Source organism: Vicugna pacos, chromosome 5, assembly GCF_048564905.1.
Source record: "Vicugna pacos chromosome 5, VicPac4, whole genome shotgun sequence".
Classification (NCBI taxonomy): domain Eukaryota; kingdom Metazoa; phylum Chordata; class Mammalia; order Artiodactyla; family Camelidae; genus Vicugna; species Vicugna pacos.
In genome coordinates this window covers 15,576,014-15,601,343 of record NC_132991.1, presented here as the reverse complement: position 1 = coordinate 15,601,343, position 25,330 = coordinate 15,576,014, and the positions used below count along the sequence as shown (strand labels likewise).

Sequence of the window (25,330 nt, the reverse complement as noted above, 5' to 3'; positions counted from 1 at the left end):
AGCACACAAGTTTTGCTTGGCACTTTTGCGGACTTCTGTCCCACCCCACTGTGCTGGGTGTCTCCGTTCCGGGCAGCAGCCAGGAGCTCTGCCAGCTCAGAGAGGCTGAGCCGAGGCCCTCCAGCATCGTCTACAACATGCCTCTGTGGGAAGCGTGGCCTCCACTTACCTTGTCCCCAGGGCACGGACCTGACCCACCTCCTCGGGACTCCACGTGGGCCTGGTCACCGCATGACTCATGGACCACTGAGTGCTGGGTCAAAAGTGCTCTTTTTGAAGTGGGGATGTGTGTTCCAGGTCTAACAGACTCACAGGTCCGGGCTTTTAAGAGCTGTTTTACTAGCACATTTTAAAAGATGTTTAAACATCTGATGCAGTACAGTTATCTAAAAAAAGCCTAGCTAGCAATCTACGTGCACATTCAGTTCCCTTCTAGGAGAATGTAGGACAGGGAAAGTGCTCTGAAATTAGTATCAGGGGATGTGATGTAAGGGAACCCTCCACCCCCACCTCACCCGAACTCCGCAAACCTACCTTTCTATTGGCAGTTTCAGCAGAGTGTTTGCAAACGTTGAAATGCAGTCGGCGGCTGCCGGCGTGGGAGGTGCAGCTGGATGTCCTTATGCTGGTGCCCCTGCAGCCACCCGGTCCCCCCCACCCCCAAAACCACTTCCACCTGTCACACAAGAAAAGTTTATTGAAAAATAAAGTTCTCCCTAGTTTTCTCTACAACAGTGGAAAACACAGCAGTGCTCTCTACGCCGGTACAGTACATTGGACAGCAACACCTTATTTGCAGAATCCGGTACTACAGAACCCCGGAAGTGAACAGTAGAAAACGGTTGTAGTGGGAGCTGGTTGAAGACAGACGCGAATGGCCATTAGCTTACAGACACCAAGGGTGTGCCAGCAACTCCAGCAGAGAGGATGTCCCCACCTCCTTTGGCATCGATTGTTCCGCTCTGGTCCTGTTACCACCAGGGCAGGACGGTGAGCTAGTGCTCCCCAAGCCTGCTCCATCCCAGCCCTAGTAGGGGCGGCAGACTGCGTCAGGCTCCCGTCCTGCTGCTCCCGCGAGGCTCTTAGACCTCCAGCACCACAGATGCTCCGAGCGCCCACGGCCACCCCCCACAGTCACAGACACGGCCCTCTCGTCCCTTGCCATGCCTCACCAGCTGCAGGGGGCCTGGGTGATCTTAAGGCTCCACAAAATCTGGGGTAGACGGAGTGATGCCTGGAAGGTCACGTCCAATCTTACATCCATAGACGTTTAAGACCGCTGATTCAGCTGAAGAGAATCCTAAGGGTTCTAAAAAGACACGGGACTCCAGCAGACTCCTTGATATTCCACAACTGCAAATCTATCCGGAATAGGGCCAAGATAAATAAAACTCTGCATTTACCCTAGGGAAGGGAGAGGCTAAAACTCCAATAAAACAAAAAGCGAACTGACATTTAAGGTGATTTGGGAAAACATCATTAAACCAGGAGCAGACTCTGGGAGTTGTGAAGACCCCGTCACCTCCACGGAATTAACCTTTCATCTGATAGAAAAGTGACAGCCAGCAGCTTAGCAGACAGATCCCCGTGGACTGGACAGTGGGGAGCCACCCCGGCCAGCAGGGGGCAGCAAAGGGACTTCTGGGGGAATGAATACCTTCAATGGGTCATTCCTTTCCCCTTACACAAAAAACCAGAAAAGCCTCTATTACTGCATTTCAGAGGACTCTACTGACTTTAAGGGGACAGTCTTTCAGCGAATTCATTTTGTTCCAGCTGAAAAAGTTCTGCAAAGAAAAACCCTGGAAGGGTCCAGAAGATATCAGTGGGGTGGGGTCCAACATGTGGCCAAAGGTCACCCTCTTATCTCCAGTTTACAAATTCTTGCAGCCCAGTTCCACTGGGGCTGACGTCAGGCGCATTTTCAAAGTCAGTCAGTGCATTCAGGGACAAAAGAACATTTCAACCAGCACAGTGGACGTGCGACTTGAGTATCTTAAACCAGTAATTCCTACAACATTCCATCGACTTGGAGTATTTTCCTGTAGGTGTTACTTTTGAATTCATGATAGGAAGTGAGCTCAGCTCTTTATTTCTCAAATTTTATGAAATGCTAATAATAATATTGAACATTCACTAGGGCTTACCCTATGCCAGACACTGCTAAACACGGAATCCTCACAAAAACCCTACGTGCTACAAAAGCTAGGGTAATTTTTTTCTACACCCGACACGAGACAGCTAATTTGGCCTTTTGCTACGAAAACTTGGTTTCCCACTTTCTGGGAATGCCAACAAGAAGGAAAGGAACTTGTCCTCAGCTCTAGGAAATTCCCACCTTCCTAAAGAAGTCTCAATCTATGTACGTCCATCCGTCTCTTCCCGTGAAGGTGCCCTGCAGCCCCATAGGGACGGATGGGACTGAAATGAAGCCAATGTGGAGATGAAAATATTTTTAAATAAATTAAACAATCCAGGCTTGGGAGAGTAACACAACAGAGCCTGTCGTTAATAGACCTTCTTTTTAAAATCAAGAATTTGGAGTGTACAGGGAGGGCAGCAATATTCCAATTATGTACACAATCTAGGTCAACCACCTTGGAGAACAGGGTGGCCTACCTTGGTCTGATCAAAAAAGCACAAACCTGCCCCATAACAGCACAGTTTCGTTCCAAATGGTCGCATTCATGCCCTCACCGCCAGTGGGCTGCACTGAGGATCCCCAAGTGAGCTTATTGTGAGCTAAGTAGTCCCCCCCGTATGAAACCGCGTGTTTGCCAAGGAACAAAAGGAGTGTATATTCTTTCCCCTTTCCCCAGACACAACCAGAGACCTGGCCGAGCAGCCTGGGAGGCTGTGGGCTGGTCTGGAGGAAGCCAGCCCTCCTCTAGGGGTTCCCACGGCTTCACGGGGGTATGTGCGCACGTCTGCTGGGGCCTAGGGACAACACTGAGTTGCCTGCGACAATGCGAGGACACGTACTCTCTCTGAGCTGGAGGAGACCACTAGTTCCCTCTGACAAAACCCAGGTTCCAAAAACCAACCTCAAAGAAAAACGAAAAGGCACATCAGAGAAAAAATACCACCAAAGAAAAGGGCTCTGAAGACCCTCAAACATACAGCAAACAGAAAATGGAAACTCGTAAGCAGTGACGAAAACCCAACCTAAGCAAAAATGCAAAATGCGTCTCCAATCATACATGTGCCAATTACATACAGGCAATAAATGAGGTGTTTACTGGCATTAGAAGTAACGTTCCCCCTCTCAGGAATTTTTCCCTCTGAAAGGGCTTACATTTCAAAGGAAAGCTTTCTCTCCGTTAATTAACTGTTTTCCCTCATGTTATTTTTAAGAAGTTAGGATCACAGTGGAGGGGGAAAAAATCCAAATTCATTTAGGGGAGAAAAAAAAGTACAAAAACTACAAAGACCGGGCAAGACAGGAGATAAACACTTGTCGCACAGGAAGACACTAGTCCTGACTGAGGGTTTCTCTCCCCGTGGAAGTGCCATCGATGACAAATTCGTGTAGTGTCCTGTAAGATTGGCATTGGAAAACCACTTCAGGCTGCGAGCCCACACTGAGAGGTGCCTTCCTCTCCCAGGGCAGGTGGGAAGCACGCCCCTTCCTGCCCAGGGCAGATGGGGGCCCCCACCCCAGTGTCCTCGGGGTCACCGGCCAGCCTTGGGCCAAGTGTGTGGTCGCCTGGGAGTCAGTATACATTTGTTGCTGCCACCTCTATTCATAATGCCCTCACCACCTGGAGTGTGGGTCTGCCCCCGGAGCAGCGGCCCCACGGGCAGAACTCTGGCTTACTTCCAGCCAATACTGGAATGGGGGACGTGAGAGGGACCTTCACATGGGTAAAGTGCTCTGCTGGCTGCCTGACCTGAGGGTCCTAACGTGAAGGAGGAATATGAAAGTGGAAAGGCCCTGAGCTCAGGCGCAGCCAGAAAACAATCCCTGCAGCTTCTGGAACACAAGGCTGGCACAGCATCTTTCTGGGAGCATGGCTGTCCAACTGCCTTTGCTTTCAGAGTTCTGTGCTTTAATCCTCTCTCTGCAAAATGGGTTAATCTGGCAAAGCAGGGGAAACTGGTCTTGGCTCGCAGGCTCCCCCTGCTGGTCAAACGCATGCACTCACACTCTCAACATTGGAAGCTCCCAGAAGAGCCCAGGAGAGGGCGACAGTGGCCCAGGAATTGCAGGTCTGGGAGCTCAAGCAGATTCCCAATAGGCAGAGTGCAGCCTGGAGGCCCATTCGTAGGGAAAAGCAGTTCCCAGCTGCATGGATGGCAGTTGTTGCCCTCCCGCTGCAGGAAAGTGCTCTTGCAAAGCTTAAAAGCACACACTCACAGGCACTCACCCTATCACCACGGTTTCCTTGGACTTCTGCCCTTGGTGCTGTTCTCAGCCAGTTTGTGAGGGGTGGGCCCCTGCATCGATGCTCAGGGCAGAGGCCGCCCCGTCGGCATTCTCCCTGTGCTTGGGGGCCACCTACAACGTGGGGAGACCTGGCTGCCCTCCCCTTCCTCCATTCTCTAAGATGAGAGGTGCAATTAAGACCCACTGAGGGGCTAAGAAAAAAAAGGCTGGCTGTGCATTTGGTGTTAATTTTACACCCAAGAAGAATCGAGAAGCAGGCAGAATCTAACTTCCCATCCCTGAAGGTCCTCACAAAGCAGAATTCTAACTTTAACCTCACGTCCCGAAGACCCTCCAGCCGTTAGCCTTGCCCAGCTGTTCTGCTCTGCACAGCCTGGGCCGGCTGCCCCCATGGGGCTGGTTAGCACAGAGCTGCTGGCCTGGCACATGGTGCTGGGCAACCAAGGGACTCAAAACCACCAGTGAGGGCTGGGTGGATCACAGGACAGCTCATAATGGAGACATTCTGCCCAGGAGAGAGAAGGGCTCACTCTTACCAGCACAGAGATGCCAGGGGCTTCACAGGAGATGCACACTTACACGCAAAGCACTGAATCATGGGGCAGGTGCCAGGGCCTGGGGAACTCGCACAGAAAGCAAAGCATGGGGGCTCCAGGGTTTGGTCCAACCTGCCAGCTGGTTCACTCCCAGAATATGTGTGCCTGGAGTAGCAGCCAGCACCAGATTCCTAGCCACAGGCCACACCCACACCCTCAGGGGGATGGCCAGAGCCTTGCACCTTCATCCTGGCCTGTCCTTGCTCCCCCAGCCAACATCAAGTTCACCGAGAGCCCCACTCCCTGGACTTCAGTGACAGCAGACATTAGAAGAAATATCACACAAGGCCACACAGCTCTGGTGGTGCCACTGGTTCTTAGGGACCAACTTCACTCCTGTCCAAATCTCAGCTCAAAGACAACCCCCGTAAGGGGTAGAAAGCACGACCTCCAAGTCCAAGGGTAGCTCTTTCCATCTCCCGTTGCTACTTTCCTCCTTCCGACATGCGTGAGAGAGTGAAATTAAAAACTCGCAAATGTCAGTCCCCCAGTCTTGCATTTCTTTCCTGAAAGAATCCTAACCAGAAATGATGGCCAGCGTATGTGTGGGTATGTTTTTGGCTGTGATGGGTGGTGGGGATATGACCAAAGCAGCCCATCTTGGGTCCCTGGCTGGGCTCTCTGGTCCACAGAGAGGTATGTCCCCTCACGCCCGGGGGGCGGGGGGTGCCTGGCCCCTGACTGCCACCTGTCAAGCACACAAGACTTTCCTTTGTCCTGCCACCATCCACTTTGAGGACCTGGGTCCCCACAGCTGCCCTCAAGCATGCCACCACAGTGCACCCTGCCCAGAGCAGACAGCAGTAATATTAGTGAAGGCGGATGGCCAACAGTGGAAAATCAAACAAGTAACAAGACACATGATCAACCCCTCTGCCCTCCCCAGGCCCCCTCCCTCCCTCCCAAATAAATAAGTTAATGGGTTTAGGAATGTTCCCATACAAAGTTCTCTCCAACCAGCTCAATCCCTCTTCTGGTTTTGTTTCACTGAAATGAATCTTGAGACTCCCCCCCCCCCCACCAGAGCAGCGGCACAGTCTCCCTATAGTAGCTCCTCCAAAATTAAAAACGAAGCTGCGCCAGGGAGACGCCGGGCTCCCGGCTGGACGGCGGCTCTCGTTTTGTTTTGGTGAGAACTCCGCTGTGATGCTCTGATCGCAGTGAGAGCATTACCACATCGGAACCTTCCACCAAAAAGTTCAGGCTCTGGCGAGAGTCTCTGGATGACTTCCGCCCCTGGCCCTGCCCAGGTGGGGCTGGAACCACTGACCTCCCCAGCAGAGTGCATACAGGGCCCAACTGGTGGCCACTATAGACAGTCTTTACAGAGAGCCACCTGGCCTTTGATGAAGTCCCGGCAAGGGCAGATCCTCTGGTGTCTGGGGTGGGCGCCAGCACAGCTGAACAGCAGGAGGTCACCTTGAAACACACAGTGCTTGTTCTTGGGGTCAAAGGAGGGCACCAGGATGTCCTTGGCCAGCTCTGAGCTTTGGCAGATCACATGGTACCTACAGAGGAAGAAAAGGGCACACGGGTCAGAGACGCAGGGACTGTCCTCATCCCTGGCCCCTTCTGTCTGCCCCTGAGGCGTGGGGAGCATGTTCGGGAGTAGACATGAAATGTCAGTCACTCTCCAAGCCAGCAAGTCTCACCTCTAGGAATCTAGGAATGTGTGTACCCAGATGTGTATGTGCAGGGGTATGTGTTCAAGGCTGCTTAGTGAAGCACTGTCTGTAATGGAGAAAATCTGGAAATAACCAGAATACTCAGCAGGCGGGGAAGGCTGGGATCAACCACAGCACATCTGCAGCCCTTGCAAAAGGGGAAGGTAGAAATGCAAGCTCTAGCATGAGAGCTGTCCTCGAGGAAGGGCAGTAACAGGAAAGTGTGTAAATGTATCAATCGTGTGTGTGTCTGCACGCGTGCGTGTGCAAGGAAAGTCAGAAAAGTGGAGAACGTTACCCACTTAATAATGGTTACTTACTAATGGTTACTTCTGAGGAGTGAGACTGGGACAAAGATGTGCATTATTTAAATATTTTTTAAAATGATGTTTAATTATTTTAATTAATAGCTTAAAGAGATTCCTGCTGTATGGACTTAGTCTCCTGCTGGAGGGGAATCAGATGGTCTCCTGGGGGAAGGTGCTGTCCCAGGGGCACTGATTCCCTGGACCTCTGCAGCCACCTCTGTGACTGTGGCAGTAGTAACCCCCTTCCTCAGGCTGGGATGGCTGCCTGGGAGGTGAGGAGAACCAGGTGTTCCTGTTCCCAGCAGTGTTGGCCTCTCATCTCAAGGAAGAGCCATGTAACTTCTCCTCTTACCTAGCGCCCATTGGTCCCACCCACCCTGGCTCCTCCAGAATAAGGAAGTGTCCCAGGTTGTCCCTCATGCCTGGCGGGGACCAGGTCAGAGAAGGTAGAGAAGGGGGCCAGACAGATCTGTGTTTGAGTCCTGCTTCATCTCTTATGAGCTGTGTGGCCCTGGACAAATGACTGAGCCTCTCTGGGGCTCAGTTTCCTCTTCTGTGAAATGGGGAGAAATCAGCCTTAACTCATAGGGCAAGTACGAAGAGGAATGAAATGAATGCTTACAGAGCAGTTGGCGGAATTGAGGTCCGCGTAAGTGGCCAGCAAATGAGAACGATCTAGGTTCCCACCATCGTCATCATCACCGTGACCACGACACCCTGGCTGACGCTGGCTGGGCTGTGCCGCCCTCGGTGTGAATTTACACACATGCTGACCATCTCTAGTTCGCTTTGTTCACAGAAGTTTTGATTCTTGCTGATAGGGAGGGGATCCAGATGGGAGCCTGAGGTTTCCTGCTGCCTCTGGAAAGCTTCCAAATGCTAGGAGAGTAGCATCAGACCCCCCATGACTCCTATGTCCTCTTGTCTTCCTCCAGCCAACTATCTGCTGAGCCCGCCTGCCCCCTTGCCAACATTAACCTGGTAACTCCCAGCGCATCTGCTGGGCTTCTGGTGAGTTCTCTGAGGCTGCCCGCCCGGCCCCTAGTGCTCAGGAGGGCGGCGCCCCCTCTGTCTTGCTCCTGCGGTCACCAGGGAGCTCTGTGACTTCTCTCCTCGTGTGAGGTGTGCAGCGGGGAGATGGAGGCACCCGGAAAGGTAAGGTCATGGCGAGGGCAGGAAGTGAGGATTTTATGGATTTCCTAACGGAAACATGAGTCAGAGATAAAAACTACCAGGTCTTTCGCAGGATACTCCTCCAGACCCACCACAGAAAGGGGGTCTCCAGAGCTCAATTATACGTTAAAAGTTTCCATATGGAATGGGGCCTTGGGATACAGATTTATGCTTACACTATTTATTTAGGTGTATTACAGCAGCTGCTATGTCCTAACTCAAGCCATCAGGAGCGTGGAAATCTCCACAAGTCATCTCAGACCCCGTGGCACGCGGGGCAGTTGTCAGCAGCCAGGAAGAAGCCCCCGTGCCCCTGCCCGGTCACCTGACTCAGATCCAGGCTAACTCCTGGCGTCTTAGCGTGTGTGCACATGAGTGCGAGGCTGCCGCGAGCAGCCTGCCCAAGGTGATGTCCAGAGACCACCAGTGCCGAAGCCGGTGTTCCCTGGAGCCACCAGTGAGCCGCCCCGCGGCAGCTCCCCAGAGGTTCCACAAAGTGCCGGGGACACTCTTGGATGGGACCCCAACCTGACCCTGGGGAGCTCTCCCGCTGTTGGGTGTGCAGGTCCCTGCCCCAAAGCTCCAGGCGGTCAGAAAGGCACCTCCACCATCCTCGCTGAGCTGCGGCGCCCATGTCCTCAGCGGGGGAGGAGGAGATCTTCCCCATCGCTGGAGCGCATCCTCATCTCCCACCAGTGGTCCCTCACCTTTTCAGGGCGTGTGTGTCACTGTGTGTGTCTCTGTTCCTGCGGGGTGTGTGTGTCCCTTTCTCTCTTTCTCACAGACACCCACTCAGACCCCCAGCACAGTGAGCTGTTTCCTTTCCACCAGCCCCTGTAGTGCCGGCTGTCTCCAGCTGGCCTCAATGGCTTCTCTTACAGGATGCGTGTGGGGGCTTCTGAGCCCCACCTACCCTCAGTTTATAGTTTGCTGCTCCTGAAGAAAAAGAAAAGGGCAAAGCCCGACCTTCCCGTGGGGCTGCCCACTTCCTGGGAGGGCAGAAGCTGCTGTCCCTCCGCGCACGCAGGATGACAGGATGGGAGCAGGGCCCCTCCCGCTGGTCTTACTCCTCCAGTCTCCCCCCTCCCCCTCCCAGGGTCCTTCCCCTTCTCACCCCTGCACCGCCGATCCCAACCCCGTATCCACCAAGTCCCCCCAGACTCCGTCAGGACCCCTGGACTCAGGGCTACCTCCTGGCTCCACAGGTGCCGAAGTACTCACGGTCTAGGCTTCGTGGCTGAGAATTCCCCTTCTTCAAAAAGCAACCCTCAACTCAGTAAGCGACTATTATTCACCACTGACTAACAGTCAATAACGGACTATTTCAGAAGACACAACTTGAAAAGGTAGCAAAGTGACCGAGGACATCCCATTGACACCTGTTCCTAATTGTGGAGCGGGGACACTCCCCCGGGGCCACACTCGCACGGACTCTGGCTCCTCCTGGGGCCTCTGACCTCTGGACCCTTCACCCTGGTCTGGGTCAGGTCGGGACCCATGGGAATCACGCATGCTCTGTGCCAAGGAGTTTGTGGCCACCTCTCCGGCCCTCCAACCACACGCTGCCTGAATAGTAGCTCGGGGACCAGCTGCCTGCTTCCCCAATTCAAGACGGCAGCACAAATGCTCCGAAGGGCTCAATTCACGCCACGTAAATTCATGCTGCCCAGCGAGGTCAGGTGGTTCCTCAAGGTCATGGACACCCCGAGACAGAGAACCAGGCCCCATGACGGAGCAGAAGGAGCAGCACTGGGCTGGAGGAGCCGCTGGCTGCTAAGTGGCCATGAACAGGGAGAAGCCGGGACGGCCTCACTGAGGAGGCCCTCCACAGACTTGCCAGACAGTGGGACTTTCACAACGTTATCAGTATTTGAAAATGCAGAAACAAAGTATTCAATAGGGCCCTTACGCTCAGAGAATTAATTTCAGGCGGCTTTATTGCAAAATTAGCATTCATGGCCGCCTCCTAGGAAGAAAACGCATGTATCTACACCAGGGTGGGTAGAAGGGAGCTGATGAGCAGTCCTGTGGCACAGGGTCTGCCCGCAGGACAGCCCCACACCGAGGGCTCTGCTCCCGGGGCTGTGCGAGGTATGTGGGGGTGGGGTGGGGCGGGCGCTGGCTTTTCTGGTCCCAGCCACCCCCCTCCCCAAGCTCTTTGGTTGTTGGGGCTGTTCTGTTCTGTCTTCAGCACTAGTCACATTTTCTCACCATCACCCAGGATGTCCCCATTTTACAGGTGAGAAAATGGATGGAACAGAGGAAACTGGTCCGTTGGCTTCCCTTCCTGTCCCTCTGCTGGACTGAGACCTTGACTGCAGGACAGGCAAGATATGTGGGGCCCGCAGGAGGCCAGGAAGGACCAGGCTGTGAGGAGTCCCATCGGGTTCCCCCCTCCAGAGACAGGATGGGGGCTGCACGTGGACAGATCTGTGCGGACAGTCTGTAATCCATCCCTAGTGAATCCAGACTTTGACCAAACACAGGGAGATACTTGGGGTCCTCAAAAAGCCCCTTGGTGTGGGAACTGTTTACAAAAGGAGCGAGCAGGCAGCTCCTCCTGGACCTAGAATCTGGGATATGTGCTCTGGAGATGGAAGTTTCTGGCCACACTGGACACAGACACAGACCAACGCTCCCTCTAACGAGGCTTCCCGGGTTGCAGAGCAGGCCGCCAACTTACTCTGCTGGCCTGGCCTTTGCTCTGACGGTAGAATCAAGGCCGCCTCTGATCGCGGTCTTCACGTAAAGAGAACGACAGAAAGAGCACCCCTGCGTCCCTCCTCGGGAGGCGTCCCTGCAGGCGAGCCGCTAGAGGCCACGCGCGCTCTCTCAAAAAGGCTTTCCACCGCACTGGGGAGTTACAGGCAGGCCCGGCCAGGCCAGAACAAGGCGGTGCGCGGACACCCGCACTCTACCCGGCGTGAAGCCAGAACGGGACAGGCAAGCTGTGCGCCCTGAGGCCACTCTGTTCCTTACACATCCTCTTCAAGACTGGGGCAGGACCCCGCCCTGCGGACAGCTCGGGCGGGACAGCGAACCCCTCAGGGGAAGACGCCTCAGGAGAGCTATTATGGTTGGGAGGGGTGGCAGGCGATGAACCAGGTTGTGGCCACGGTGGGTACGCAACATGTCAGGGCACAGATTTAGCACTGGCAGGGCTCACGAGTCAGAGGCCAGAAGGACCCTCACGTGGAGATCTGGGAACTGCAAACACCGAACTCAAAATGCCACCACAAGGGGAGTGCCGGTGACACAGAAGGCCCCCCGCCTGGTGCAGCTCAGGTCCACGTTCCCAGCGTTGCACCCACCTCCCCTGCTCGGGACCCGGCAGAGCCAGGCCTGCTCACACTCCCCTGTGATGCACCTCGTTCCAAAGGGGCCAGAAGAAAGTGCAAAAGTGGCCGGGGCTGTGGGAGGGGAAGACGGCAGCAGAATTTGCTGGGGGCAGTTCTGCACCAGCTCCCTGCCCGTATTTTTCATTCCTTCCTGACTTGGGGGCGGAAGACTGTCACTCTGCTAGGGGCCATCTGGGCCATCCACTGCCAGAAGACCTTTGGGGCAGGTCCATGGTGCTTGTGATTCTCTGCCCACCTCAGCCCCCACGGTTCTTGGGCACAACATTAGCGAACTGAACACCGCCCACAACCTCCAAGCCCGGACTTGGCAGTATTCATGCAAATACACCCCCTCTTCAAATTCTAAATCTATCAGGAGGCCAGATGACCTCATCTAATGAAATGCTACCCAAATGACACCTAATAAAATAACAACCAAAAGGCTGGGCCAACTTCCTCTGGGCCGGGGAGGGGGGTTGTGCTGCGTCCGGCTTCGCTTTCACGCCTTATTCCAACAGCCCCTCAGCCTAGAAACGAAAACCTCAGCCCTCTCAACCTGACTTGAACCCAAATGAGCGGGAGGCCGGCTGGCCAGAGCCCCGCACTTACTTCAGCATGTCCTTGTCCTTGTTGAGGTGCTGGAAGAATGAAGGCTCACAGATGAGCTGGTTCTCCTGACAGACCTGCTTACATGACTGCCCGGGTTCAGCGAGCTTCACCTGCAGGGCACTGAGGGGCGGCCACATCACTTGCCCATGGCAGAAGTCCTAGAATGACAAAGATGCCATCAGCCGAGGGACCAGGGGTGCCAGTGGTGGAGGGACCCGGCTGTGCGGGCGGTGAGGGGCAGGAGGTGAGAGGCAGACAGACCCGGGATGGAGCCGGGCTCAGCTGCAACACGGCCTTGGCCCAGGTCTTCACTTCTCTATGCACCAGCTTCGCGTGCACAGCGCCCTGCCTGCCAGTCACGGCGGCTGCTCACTCATATCACCGTCCACGATGATGCAGTTGAGCTATCCTAAGGCGCTGCCCTTGAAGGCCCACCTCCAGGGCCACCTTCACCCGCTGGTCTGTTCCCTCCACCCTAACTGCAAAGACATTTTCAGAGTCTCCCTCATTTGGCGGCTACCTAATGTGACACTGTCTTGTGATTGCTAGCTTGGACGCTGGGAAGCAAAGGAGCATAGCAAGAAGTCTGAGGCATCAATGACTGAACCTGTGGTGGGGTCATGATCCAACAGAGGCTCTGTGTTTACTGGTTGAAAAATATTACACACTAATTCAACAGCTAGAGAAACAGTCTGAAGACGTGGGAAAGGAAGTGAAGTAACCCGGTACCCCCTGTAAAGAGAGGCGCCCCCAGCATGGAAGGTGGGGTGTGCTCAGGATGGGGCCTGGCCAGTCCCTCCCAGGACGTGCAGGGAACGAGCACATCCAGGGGGTCACGGGCATGGGGAGGACCAGAAAGCAACCTGCACCACAAGGTGAATCAGCAGCCTGGGTAAGAAGAGAAGGTGGGTGGTGAGAAGAAAGACAAAGCGGGACCAGGGAAAGGGCAGGTGAGCAGCGGAAATCTCTCTGACCTGGGACCCCAGCTCTCACGCCAGCCTTGCCTGAATAGGTACCAGGGGTGGGAATGCATGCACCACTAGCACCCAACTCTCTGTCTGCTTGCACGTTGTCGATGGGACCCTAGCAAAGTTCCTCCCAATCCCTGGGCTGCCTAACCTGCAGAAGATGCTGCCAGGGCAGGAACCCTGAAGAGTCACTGAACTCCTTTCGGGGCAGGCTAGCCCTCAGGGGTGCTCAGCGGTGCTTAGGATCCTGGGATCTGAATTCCTCCTGGAGGAAATCACCCCACACACATGGGACTCACGGTACAAAGAAACCTACACAGGACACAGGCTGTCAAAGAAGCAGACTTGAAATAGTCTCAAGGTTGTATTTAAATAGGTAACTGTTCAGATACAAAGAACACACACACACACACACACACACAAAGCAACAATGCAGCAGGTTTCTACACGCTGACATGGAAACATACCCCCCCACCCCAGCCCCCACATACTGAGAGGTGAAAGGAGCAGGTTGAAGGCTGATAAGAAGCAGATGGAAGGCTGATGCACCGTGTTTCCATTTGTATCACGCACTGGAAGAGAGAACCGCACGTACAACGACCACGCACACATCCCTGTAAGGGTGCGCCTGATGCCGCTGAGAAGGGACGCAGGAGATTCAGGAACGGCAAGGGAATTTACTGCTCAGTGTTAATGTCCTTCTGGAATATTTCCTTTTTCCTCATGTTTCCTTTCCCGGCTCTGTGTGGATGAGGAGCTGATTAATAACCCCAGGGCTCCCAGAACTAGGAGAGGGGGCGGGGTGGGGGGAGGCAATGTTCCAGGCCCCACCCTGCTGGCCACGTGGGGACTTGCAGGCGGGCCTGTCCCTGTCGGTCCCCGAGCCACGAGGTGGGTGCAGCCCTAGAAGGCAGCCCAGAGCTGCATTCAGGAGGGCCCTTCTATACTCTTCGCCTTTTTTTTTAAACCTATGCTTGTATTACTTTTAGTGACCAAAAAGAAAACCAAAAAGAGCAAAGGGAAACACACCCCAGGCCCTGAAGGCTGCTGGTTCTGAGGGTACACCTCACCTCTCCCTGTTACTAGCCCCAAACTCTGAACAAAACACATTCTACAGCGCAGCCTCCTCATCAGGAGAATGAAGAGGCTGAGACTGATGACTTCCTACGGCTCCTGCTCCTCCCCGCCGCCTTCCTGAAGGAGGTAATGCCACTGCCTGCTGAGAACAGCAAGCGGCAGGTGGTGAGCGCTCAGCACAGACTTCTACTCCAGTCTCCTCGAATCAGTGCTGGAGACCCCACAAGTAAGGCGAAACTGCCGTTGTCCCCCACGTCACACAATCCTGCAATTCGGGGATGCTCCTGCTCGAGTTTGAGTGAGTTTGGTGAGTTTGGTACTTAACAAACAGAATCCCTTCCCTGCATGTGGTCAGGAAACCTAGAACCTGGATTCGTATCTGCTGAAAACAGAAGATTCCAGAAGGGTCTAATAATTCTGAGATGACAGAAATGCACGGGGTTATTTAAAGACAGTAAGATTCAGCTTAATCTTCGGAAAGTGGCACAGGGCAGGAGGGTCGGCAGAGTGTCCTGTCTCACAGCCCTGGGTACCACCAGAGGCAGGCCATTCAGTGGGCGGGAAGACCTTTATCTGACACCTCAGATTTGTGGTGATCTTGAGCACAGTCCACGGACTTGCTAAGGCGCGGGCAGCACCGTAACTTTGGTCTGGACGCTGTTACTAAGGGCGACAGCATGACTGCAGCCCCGTGACACCCTGAATGGGAATGCTGAGTGTTCACTGGTGGCCGTTGCTCTCTCACCTGACGGCACATGGAAACTTACTGGCTGGCCTTTGACACTCTGTCCATCAAACAGGAAGGAAAACACACAATGATCAACGTAGTTACTGCTGATCAAAGCTGAGCGGGTGCACGGATGTTTGGGAAAGTTTAAATGTCGTCTTTTGGTTTGTTTTTCTTGCTGGCTACTTGTATTTTTTTGGAGAAATCTGAAAACTTCTACAGCCTTTAAGTATTGTAATAAAGAGATTCAAAGTCCAATGGACACCAAAGACTACTGTGCAACTACGGGGGGCGGGAACTGAGATCACTGGACAGCAGTACAATATTTGCTAAGGAGCAGGGAAGTAAGCATTTGGAGCTCGGACTGCTTGGGTTTGAATCTCAGTTCCTTCGTTCATCAGCCAAGTGATCTTCGCTAGTTCCATAGCCTTTCTTTGCCTCCGTTTCCTCAACTGTAAAATAAAGACAATGTCCGCTGCCAGCTCATGGAGCTGTAGAGGGCATTAAATGAAGTACAATGTGTAAAGCGCTCAGAAAAGTGCCTGATATAAGCAGCACCAGCCATGGGTTGCCTTTTACTGCTACTATGTGCAAAGGACTCTTCTAGGCCCTCATTGGGTGACTTGGTGGGGAAAAAAAAAAGGAAGCCAGACACCTGCCTTTATAGCGCTTATATTCAGCGAGGGAGACAGAGAAACAAAATAATAAATTATATGCCGTATATTCAAAGGTGATCATTGCTCTAAATAAGAACGAGGTGAGGAAAAGGCATCGAGACTGTTGGGGAAGAAGGTGTTCAGATAAGGCATCACTGAGAAGGTGACATTCAAGGAAAGACCCAAGGAAATAAAGGAGTGAGCCGTGCAAATATCTGGGAAGGACATTCCAGGCAGAGGCAAACCGAGGTTGGAGGCTCTGACAACAGAGTGTCTAGCAGGTTCCAGGAGGAGCTGGGAGTTCCACGTAGCTTGAGCAGTGTGTGCGTGTTGGGGGCTGGCAGTAGGAAGAGATGGGGTCTGGGAGGTCCCAGGGGGTCAGAGCACACAGAGCTCTGGGGACCCATGTAAAGCCTTGGCATGTGAGCTAAAAGGCACTGGAGAGTTCTGAGCAGAGGAATGAGACGGTCTGCTGTGCTGAGAACAGAAGGCAGGAGCAGAGAGACAGGAAGCTACACAACAGGGCAGGAGAGAGGACAGCCTCGGAGCAGACGCAGGCATCTCTGTTCAGCAAAGCTCCACCTGCTCATGTCACAGCTGCTTTGACGGTCTTCTCATGCATCCATTCAAAACTTCACCAATGACTATTAAAGCCTACGCTGGATGCTGGTAACAGGAGCGTGAATGAGACAGTCCCTGGGCTCAAAGGCTCAGTGTAGTAAGAGAGGCTGGCATTTAAAAATTACTGAACAGTATAAAATAGAGGTCCGAACAGGATGTAAAAGACACTAAGAGGAGAGAGATAATTAACTCCGGGGAAGGGATAGGGGGTGGGGGTGGCAATCAAAGAAGGCTTCCAGGAGACAGGGGCTTCTAAGCTGGGTTTTGTAGGCTCAATAGGAGTTAGTGGCTTATCATAAACATGGTGCTTTGCAGATAACTGGTGTTCAAAATAGAGCTGCTGAACTGCATGAAATGGTTTTGGTATCCAGAGGCTTTGACAGTAGAAGTGGAAAAGAACAATATTCTAATTCAGAGAACCTTTATACAATAGGAGAGACATAAACAGTAATTTCCAATCTGGTTAACAAGCCCACTTAGAACACAGAACATCTGCATTCCTCTCTAAAATGTATTTCAACCAGTCACAAAATTTCCCTAAATTTGCTTGACTGTAAAAATTTCCTGCAGTAACCATAATAAGAAAGGTTTATGAATCAAACTTATGAGAAAAAGTAATGTTCTGAACAAATGAACACAAAATGCTGTGTAAGAAGATGGAGTGGGGATGCCTTTGTAACAGAGGCGAAGAAACAGCGTGCAAAGACGTTATTCACAAAACACCCAAAGAGCTGGAGAAGACTGGGGTGGGGGCAGGAGGCAGGCTCTCCCTAGGAGGGAAGCACTCGGTGGAGGGGCTGGCTTGTCCCTCCCTCTTGGTTGCATGTGATGAGATCTTTTCCACAAACCCTCCACCCTGAGTGGAGGTCTGGCCACACCTTTGATTGAGTTACCATGTCCATAACATATTAGGTGTGTGCGAGCAGATTTCTATGGAAACACATTGTCTGGAACCAAGAAAAACAGACTCAGATACAAGTCTGGAGGCAAGATCTAAAGGAAGGTCAAGAATTTGCAAAATAAAAAGGAGGGGAGATTCAAGCCCATGAATCTGGGGTTTGGGCCAAACTCAGCCAGCTATGTGGGAGGTCAGGGACATAGCTGCTATTTATGTTACAGCCGGGAAATCCAGGGCCAAGCACAGAAAAAGTGGTCAATACATACAGACTGGCTGGATTGAATAATTTCTGTTGCCAGCTGGTACCCAGCACTCTCAGCCTGTGCTGCCTTCAAAAGGAGTGAACTCCATCCACAAGTAGCCCCTGGGGCTGATCCCCAGTAGCGGGTGTAAATTAGTGTTTCTAAGGGCACAGAGACGGTGGCTGTGAAGCTGAGCTGTGACTCATCTCTGCGATGATCTTTACAGTGCAAATCAACGAGCCAACCAGCACACGTCAGAAACAGCTAGACACAAACCTCCCACGTTCCATACTCTTCCACCACTAGCAGTCAACTGGGAGAAATGAAAACGTAAGCCCACGTGCGTGCGAATGTTCAAGGCGGCACTCTATTCTTCACAATGGCCAAAAGGTGGAAATGATCCAAATGCCCATCAACCAGAGAATGGATAAACAAACTGGTCTATCTGTACAATGAATGGAATACTATTCAGCAATGAAAAAGAATGAAGTGCTGATACCTGCTACAGAGTGCATGGACCTCACAAACATTACGCTGAGACATCTCCAGAAGAGGAAAAGTCAGATCAGTGTTTTCCTGGGGCTGGGGGAACAAGTAAGGACTAAGTAGACACAGGCAAAAAAGAGCTCTTTTTGGGGGGATGGAAACATTATAAAACTGAGACTGTGGAGGTAACTGCACAACTCTATCAATTTACTAAAAAAGCCCATCATTGAATTGTACCCTCACATGGAGCGAATTTTAGGGCCTGCAAATTACACCTCAATGAAGCTGTTTAAAAAAACACACGTCAGTTGGTTTCTGGGCTCCTGCAGCAACAAGTAGTTAAGGCTTTCAGAGGACCTATTCTGGACCATGTACTTAAACATGTATTCATCTGTTGATTCCTCCACCAGCCCTATGGGGTAGGTAGCATTGTCCCCACTGCACAGAAGAGGAAACAGCACAGAGAGGTTAGGAAACTTGCCCAAGGTCACTAAGAGTGATGGCAGAGCCAGGATGTGAACCTGGCTGTCAGACTCCCAGGTTCCAACGCTTAATCATTACCCACCCCAGTCCCTCTCGGTTCAGGAAAGGCTGGGCAAACAGCAACCACTGGTTTCTCAAAACAGCAAACATTCCTTACGCTACTGCCAACCTTCTCCCTTGTTCAATTCCTCTCCCTCTTCCCCTGTAACCTGGCGCCTCCACCACTGCCCCCTCCCCTGGCCTCCCCAGACCCACTGCCGTGCAGGCTTGGCCTTGCATCTAGAACGGGCCCCAGGGAGCGAGACTCCCCAGCAGCTGAAGCTCACTTCCCTGCGGCTCTTGGAGTTAACTCCTTTTTTCCCTACAAGTCTCCAGAATGCTTTTCACATAAACTACACAGCTCCTTGCAAAATAATATGAGCACAATCACACTGTAGGGTATTTTATAGGGTCTTTACACGAAGCAGAAAATAGAGTTAAAGAGCCTACGTATGGTTTTCAGAAATCAATCTGAACACGGGCCGTTCCTTCAAAAAACCTGCTCTACCCTCTGGCCTGAGGCCACCTACGCCTTTCCCAAGAAACGCACAGTGAGAACCTTCACAGGCCAGGACACACTCGGGTTAGGGACGAGGGGGGCTCATGATCTTCAGTTACACAAGGGGTCTTCTCCTTGGTACCAACTCCTGCTGCTAGAGAGAGCGCCTTTTTGGGGGGAGCTGATATAAAAGAGTGGGCAGGCCAAATCAACCTTTTCAGTACAGTGAGGGAGAGGGGGCATTAAGGGAAAAGCAATTGTTTTCCTAAAGCCACGATCCATCCCCATCGGGAACTGCCCGGGTTGGCAGGGTAGGTTCGAGCCGTCAGCGTGGCTCTCCTGTGCTCTGAGCACACGCCACGGCCCGGGGCTCTCTCAATTGCTGTCAATTGGCTTCCTCTGGCTCCTGCTGCCCGGGGTGAGTGTGAGGGACAATCTTGAAAGGGTTGTGGGATAAAAGCCCCACCCCCCACCCCCGTGGACCACACGGAGGACTCTGATGAAGGCAGAGACCAGCCTAATGAGGGCCGCGGGGCTCCTCCAGTTGAAGGGACGGGAAGCGTGTGCTACCACCACCCTTCGGAGCTTGAGGCTTTCCTGTTCCCACCGGTAACACCCCTCTCGCCTCTCACTGCTCTTTGAAGATAACCTTTTGGCTGCAAAAATAACGAACACCCCAAGCTCTAGAACACGAGAGCCTGAAGCTGATCGTCAGAGGTAGAAGACCCAATCTGCGAGCCAGTGGGGTCTCGGTTTCCTAATTTCCCTCTGGAGTTGGGGGAACATTACGGCTTCAACACAACCCTCCATAAAAGCCTGGGATAACTCAACACGGGCTCCTTAGCAGCACCGAGAGCATGTGGAATAAGAAATGCCCCAAACACAAGATTCCTGGGGTCACTTTTCTAAAACACCCATGCAGTAGCATCACTGCCCTGCTCCCGGGTTAAAGCCTTTCGTCAGCCTCCTCTTGTCCCAGAATCAAATCTGAATTCTTCAGCTGAGCCTTAGCATCTTTTCATGATGTGTCTCCACCTCCAACCTTGTCCCTCACCTCATCCCTCTTTTCAGTCACATCTAAACTTCCAATAATTTTACCACGGTTTCTCTTTTTGCCCCTAAGCCTTTGCAGCTTGACATCTTTGTTTTTTGGACTCATCTCCTGCAAAATGCTTCCAGACAGAATCTCCCTCCCCTCCCTGCAGCTTGAGTTATGCGGTCCCAAGCACCCCAGGTCGTCGCTATTACAGGTGGAACCAGGGCAGCAGCACCACCGAGGACCTGACCTGCTTCTCTGCGAACCCTGGAGCTACTTGAGGTCAGGGACTCATCCTTTGACATCTCTTCTTTCCCACCTCCCAGCACAGTCTGCAGCCTACCCAACCTGGCAAATATTTACAGAGTGGATGAACGGATAAATGACAGCAGGCAAAATAGAAATCTGTGGATTCCTGTGAACCGCAGAGCTCTGCAGAAAAAAAATTCTATGCCCAGGAGCTAGTGCAAAAGGGCAGCTTTATTGACATGTTTTCTGGAAGATGATTTTAGTGGCATGTTTTCCAAATAATCATAAGGGCCAACCTGAGCCTCCTAGTTCCTGGCCCATGTGAATAAAAAGCACACGCACTCACTCACCCCCTTATTTATTTACTCATTTCTTCAGCTTTTGTGGACCTACTATGTGCCAGGCAGGGGCTAGGCACTTGCCACACAAAGGGGAGCGAGCTGGGTGTGACCCTGCACACGAGCATTTAGCAAGGTCTGTTTGGGGAACGAGACCTTCCTGTCTGAAGGGAAACCAATAGATTCACAACAGACGGGCCAAAAGAGAACTTCTAAGGACTGGCTGGGATTCAAGATTTCCTTAGGGAGGAAAGAAATAAAGCCTTCATATAAATGTGATAGAGTCTTTTTACACATGGTGGTGAGTAACCATTTTCCCTGAGAGGAAGTGGAGACAGGAGAGAAGGCAGGGCGTTCCGGAAGCAGCTGCAGGGCTGCTGGTAAGAGCCAGCTCCGGGGAGGGCCGTGAGAGCGGGATGCACTAGAGCTCACTGCCTGGGGAGCCACAGCTGTGCCCGCCTGCACCTTCAGGAGGGCCCGCAGCGCCTGGAGCTCAAAGAAGATGGGAAGCAGTGGCAGGGGCCACTGCTGTCACCTGAGGTCCTGGCAACACCGCTGGCGCAGGTCTGGACCCAGACCAAACCAGACTCAAACCCTGATTCCAGGATTTAGCCCTGCTACCGAGACTTCCGGCGCCCACCGTCCAGAGAATGGGGCTCTGACTGCTGCCTCCTGGGATCACTGTGGGGATAAATGAATGATGCACTGGGATGTGCCCCTGACATGTTGGCATAAAGTCTGTGCATAAAGGGCTGTTAGAGTTAGGATGATGATACTGTCAATTCTTAAGTTGGGTGTCATATAAAGACCAAATGAGACAGTAATTCAGATGCTCAGCTCTTGTGGTAAAGTCTGATGAGTAATACTGTGGAATATATTATGTTATTTAATAATATATAAGAATACAATACACAGCAGCACTATTTACAAAAGCCAAGACATGGAAGCAACCTCAGTGTCCATTGACAGATAAATGGATAAAGAAGATGTGGTGTGTGTGTATATACACACACACACACATATATACACACAGTGGACTACTACTCAGCCATAAAAAAGAATGAAATAATGCCACTTGCAGCCACATGGATGGACCTAGAGATGATCATATTAAGTGAAGTAAGTCTGACAGAGAAAGACAAACACAATATGATATCACTTATATGTGGAATCTAAAAAAAGACACTAATGAACTTATTTATAAGCCAGAAATAGACTCATAGACAGAAAACAAACTATGGTTATCAAAGGGGAAAGAGGTGGGGGGAAGGGATAAATTAGGAGTTTAGATGAACATATATACACTATTATATATAAAATAGATAGAAAAAGGTCCTACTGTATAGCCCAGGGAACTATATTCAGTATCTTGTAATAATTTACAATGGAAAAGAATCTGAAAAAGAATATATATGTACATATAACTGAATCACTATGCTGTACCCTTGAAACTAATACAACATTGTAAATCAACTACAGTTCAGTAAAAAAAAAAAAAAGACTATAAGACAATTATATAATAAAGTAGAACATACTAGAGAATCACCAGGGCTAGTCTGTCTTTCTTGAGCAGTGTGTGGCAGCCCTGTTCTAAGCACGTCGCCTGTTATCAGCTCATTAACGCTCACAGCAGCCCCGCGAGGTTCTGTCATTATCCTCATTTTACAGGAGAGGAAACTAAGGCAAAGAGAGGCTCGGTAACACGTCCCCAGTCACACAACCAGAAAGTCTCAGCGGTGGGGCTGGACCCCAGGCGGATGGCTGCAGAATGCACCCTCTTGCCACCAGCAAAAATTCAGAGCATCAGACACAGCACCCTGAAGTGTCTGCCCCGCTTTGCCCATCCAGCAGCTGCACGCGGGCTTGTCCGCTGCTCACCAGTCTTGCCTCAGATCTTTCCTCTGAAACCTGCCTTGGCCTACAATCTGCACCTACTCACATTTCAACACAGCATTTCTCCTCTCGGCCTTCAGAGTCCTGCTCCCCTATGGTGTCAAGATCTCTCCATCGCCCCACGAGGCTCCGCTTTGCCCTTGAAGAGCAGCCCCTTATTTCTGGAATCTGGTCAAGGTGTCTAAGTCCCCCTACCCCCGGGGGTTCTCTGTCTGCCTATTTCTAGCTCTGTGTTGCTTTTGAAGCCTAAGGGATTAAAGTGTTATAAAGATGGCAATGACACTTTTGGCCTCACTTCTGTAAGCATGAGACACAGTTTCCCAGCTCTGTTGGGGGTGGTGGGACCCTGGGAACCCTCCCCTGCTTTGGAAGTGAAGTTCTGCTTTTATCTGTTTCATATCCTTGGGTTTCATGTAAAGTTTCATTTGAATAGGGGTCCTATTTTTAAAACTGTTTGAACAGCCCTACAGAGTGCTAACATACTTGGCTGTCTCTCTGTCCCCCTCCCCACTAGGTCTTACATTCAGGGAGCAGGTCTGACGGCGGAGGACATTTCCATCTTGGTCATCCAGTTCCTTAAGTTTCCATTTGACCTTCCACCATCATAAAGAACATTCTTACGCCAAGGACAGGCTGACTCCTTTGGGTGACCACGACAATGCCTACTTTAGCAGTTTAGCAAGCCATTATCCAGCCTGTGGAGTCCTCCAAATCAAGGAAATAACCATAGAAATACGGTGAGCTCGTCACTGTTCATGAGAGCCCTCTGGGGTAACAGGAAGCAGGACTCCACAAAGACAGACAGACTTCCGGACAGCCTTACCTGCTTTTCAATGAAAGCGTTGATTCTCTGTAGCATCCCCTCACATGTGAATTCGTAGGGCATGTATGGCTCAATCTGCAGAAATAGAACATGGTATCGTGAGAGAGGAGGACTCGGGACAGGTGACTCTTACCCCGTCCTCCACTGATGCACATGCACTCAGGCCCCAAACACCTGCAGGCAGCCTTGCAAGGCTAAGACTATGAACTTGGAAGTCAGCAGAGCTGGCTTCACAATTTCACTCTGCTCCTTATCAGTTGTGGGGCCCTGAGCAAATTACCTACCATTTCTGAGCCTCAGATTCTTCATGTGTAAGATGGTGATAAGAAAAACCCACCTCCTGGAAGCTGTGGTGAAGATTACAGGAGAGAAAAAGGAAAGTGCTAAGTTCAGTGTCTAGCACATGGTAGGCATTTAGCCAAAGGTGGGGAGTGTCACTTGTTAGAAGGCAAGCTCCAGGGGGCAGGGTCCATGGCTGCTGGGTCATCTGTATCCCACTGCTGAGCACCAAACATCTGGTGAATGAATGCACACTCCCTGCCCTGAGAAAGGCACCTTATGAGTGGTTTAAGGACTCATGACAGTGACAAAATGTTTGTTTTGCATTAGTAGGTAAGTATGTACCCAAAGAACTCATGGTGCATTACAGAGAGTTCAGCCAGAGGGTCCTAGGAGGCTAGAAGGTCAAAGCCAATGCCTGCTCATGCTGGGCTCTTAAGGCCAGCTACGATTCTAGCAAGACAGGACTGAGGAGGGCCAAGATGCGGAAGACGTCCCAGGTACAGCAAGTAGTGGGAGACAAGACCTGAAAAAAGAGCAGGAGGACAGAACTAGGATCATGGATTCCGGGGAGACAGGCTAGGAAGAGGGTCACTGGATTTCCACGAAAGACTTGAGATTTCTACTCTAAGGAGCCTAGGCTTTATTTGAGGGTAGCAAGCAATGTAGAAAGTGCTTCCCTGACGTGGAGGAGACAACCTGAGCAACACTGTGACACCTAAGGGGAGGGGAAGAAATGTGGATTTGAACTCTGGAATGCTCATACCAAGGCTACGAGGTCTGCGTTTTTAGGGGCAGCTAGCTGGCTTTATTAACCTGAAATGGAAATTTCTCTTGGGAGGAAACCACCGGCTATCCAGTTTGCTATAGCTTCAGAGAGTCCAGCAGCACGTGTCAGCAGGACAGAGGAGCACATTCACCATCTTGCTCTACACTGACCTAGCTCTAATCTACAGGGTGAAGAGCTGGACAAAACATCTGTGTGTTGAGATCTGCTGAAAATGGGTCAGCTGGCAGTGAAGATACCCTTCTGTGGGCAGCCAAGTAGCTGGCCTCAAGACATCTTCTGCTTTTGTGTGTGTTGATTCACACATTACACCTGAAATCTTCAACCACGATTGTTCATTTTATAACATATCTTTGAGTGCATAATTAGAGGACAACTCACACAGGTTGTAAGTCAGCCATCCTTGCCCACATCCATCCAGACAGAGCCAAAAGAGGCTGAGCCATAAGCCCTGTAACATCAGGGCAGGACTACCCTGAAAGAACCGAGGTCCTTTTGCTCCTTGATAGTTCATCTCAGAAGAGCTCAAAATACTTTAACTGATATGTGCCAAGTTTACGCCTTCTCATCTCAAGGTTTTGCACTTGCTGTGCCCTCTCTAACCCAAACACAGTCCTTCACACCAAATGTAGAATTCTTCTTTTCTTTTAAAGAATATTTATTCAGCCTGTGGGTGATTCCAAACGCTTTCTCTAACTGGCTTGAGATACGTCCCTTCCCCTGTCTGCAGGAAAAGATGTGAAGGAATCAGAACAACAACAAAACTACAATTGAGGCTGGCATCCCGGGCTCATTCAAAAGGGGATACGTAGAGTTTCTAGAGTGAGAGAAGCAAACATCAGTGGCCATCTGCCATGGGACCAACAGATCCGGGCACGTGGTGGGAAGCAGGCTGAATACTCAAGGACTGTTCCTACCACGTATCCCAGAGAACAGCCATTAGGAATGGACGTGGATTACCTTGAAGGGGTTCATGCAATAAGTACAGAAGAATGGCTCTTCCTGTGTCCTCCTACCAACCTAACCCATTTTAATCAAAGGGATGTTGACTCATTAATTGCTTTGTAGACAGTTGACTGTTTTAAAAGATAGCCAATTTTCCTACAAAGGAAAAGCAACAACAACAAAAAGTACTCCTAAGCCACCTGTCAGTG

General features: G+C 51.5%; 1 protein-coding gene across 9 annotated transcripts in view; it reads right to left on the bottom strand.

The window, feature by feature from the left end:
- Positions 1 to 679: 679 nt before the first annotated feature.
- MGAT5 (alpha-1,6-mannosylglycoprotein 6-beta-N-acetylglucosaminyltransferase) overlaps positions 680 to 25,330 on the bottom strand; it is a 330,723-nt gene continuing 306,072 nt past the window's right edge. For all 9 annotated transcript variants that reach the window (XM_072960887.1, XM_072960885.1, XM_072960886.1 and 6 more), the window contains exons 15-17: positions 23,111 to 23,185; positions 12,076 to 12,233; positions 680 to 6,491 (exon numbers count right to left, since the gene is read on the bottom strand). In XM_072960887.1, the coding sequence (XP_072816988.1) occupies positions 6,293 to 6,491; positions 12,076 to 12,233; positions 23,111 to 23,185 (432 nt within the window). In that variant the 3' untranslated portion in view covers positions 680 to 6,292. The remainder of the gene's footprint in view (positions 6,492 to 12,075; positions 12,234 to 23,110; positions 23,186 to 25,330) is intronic.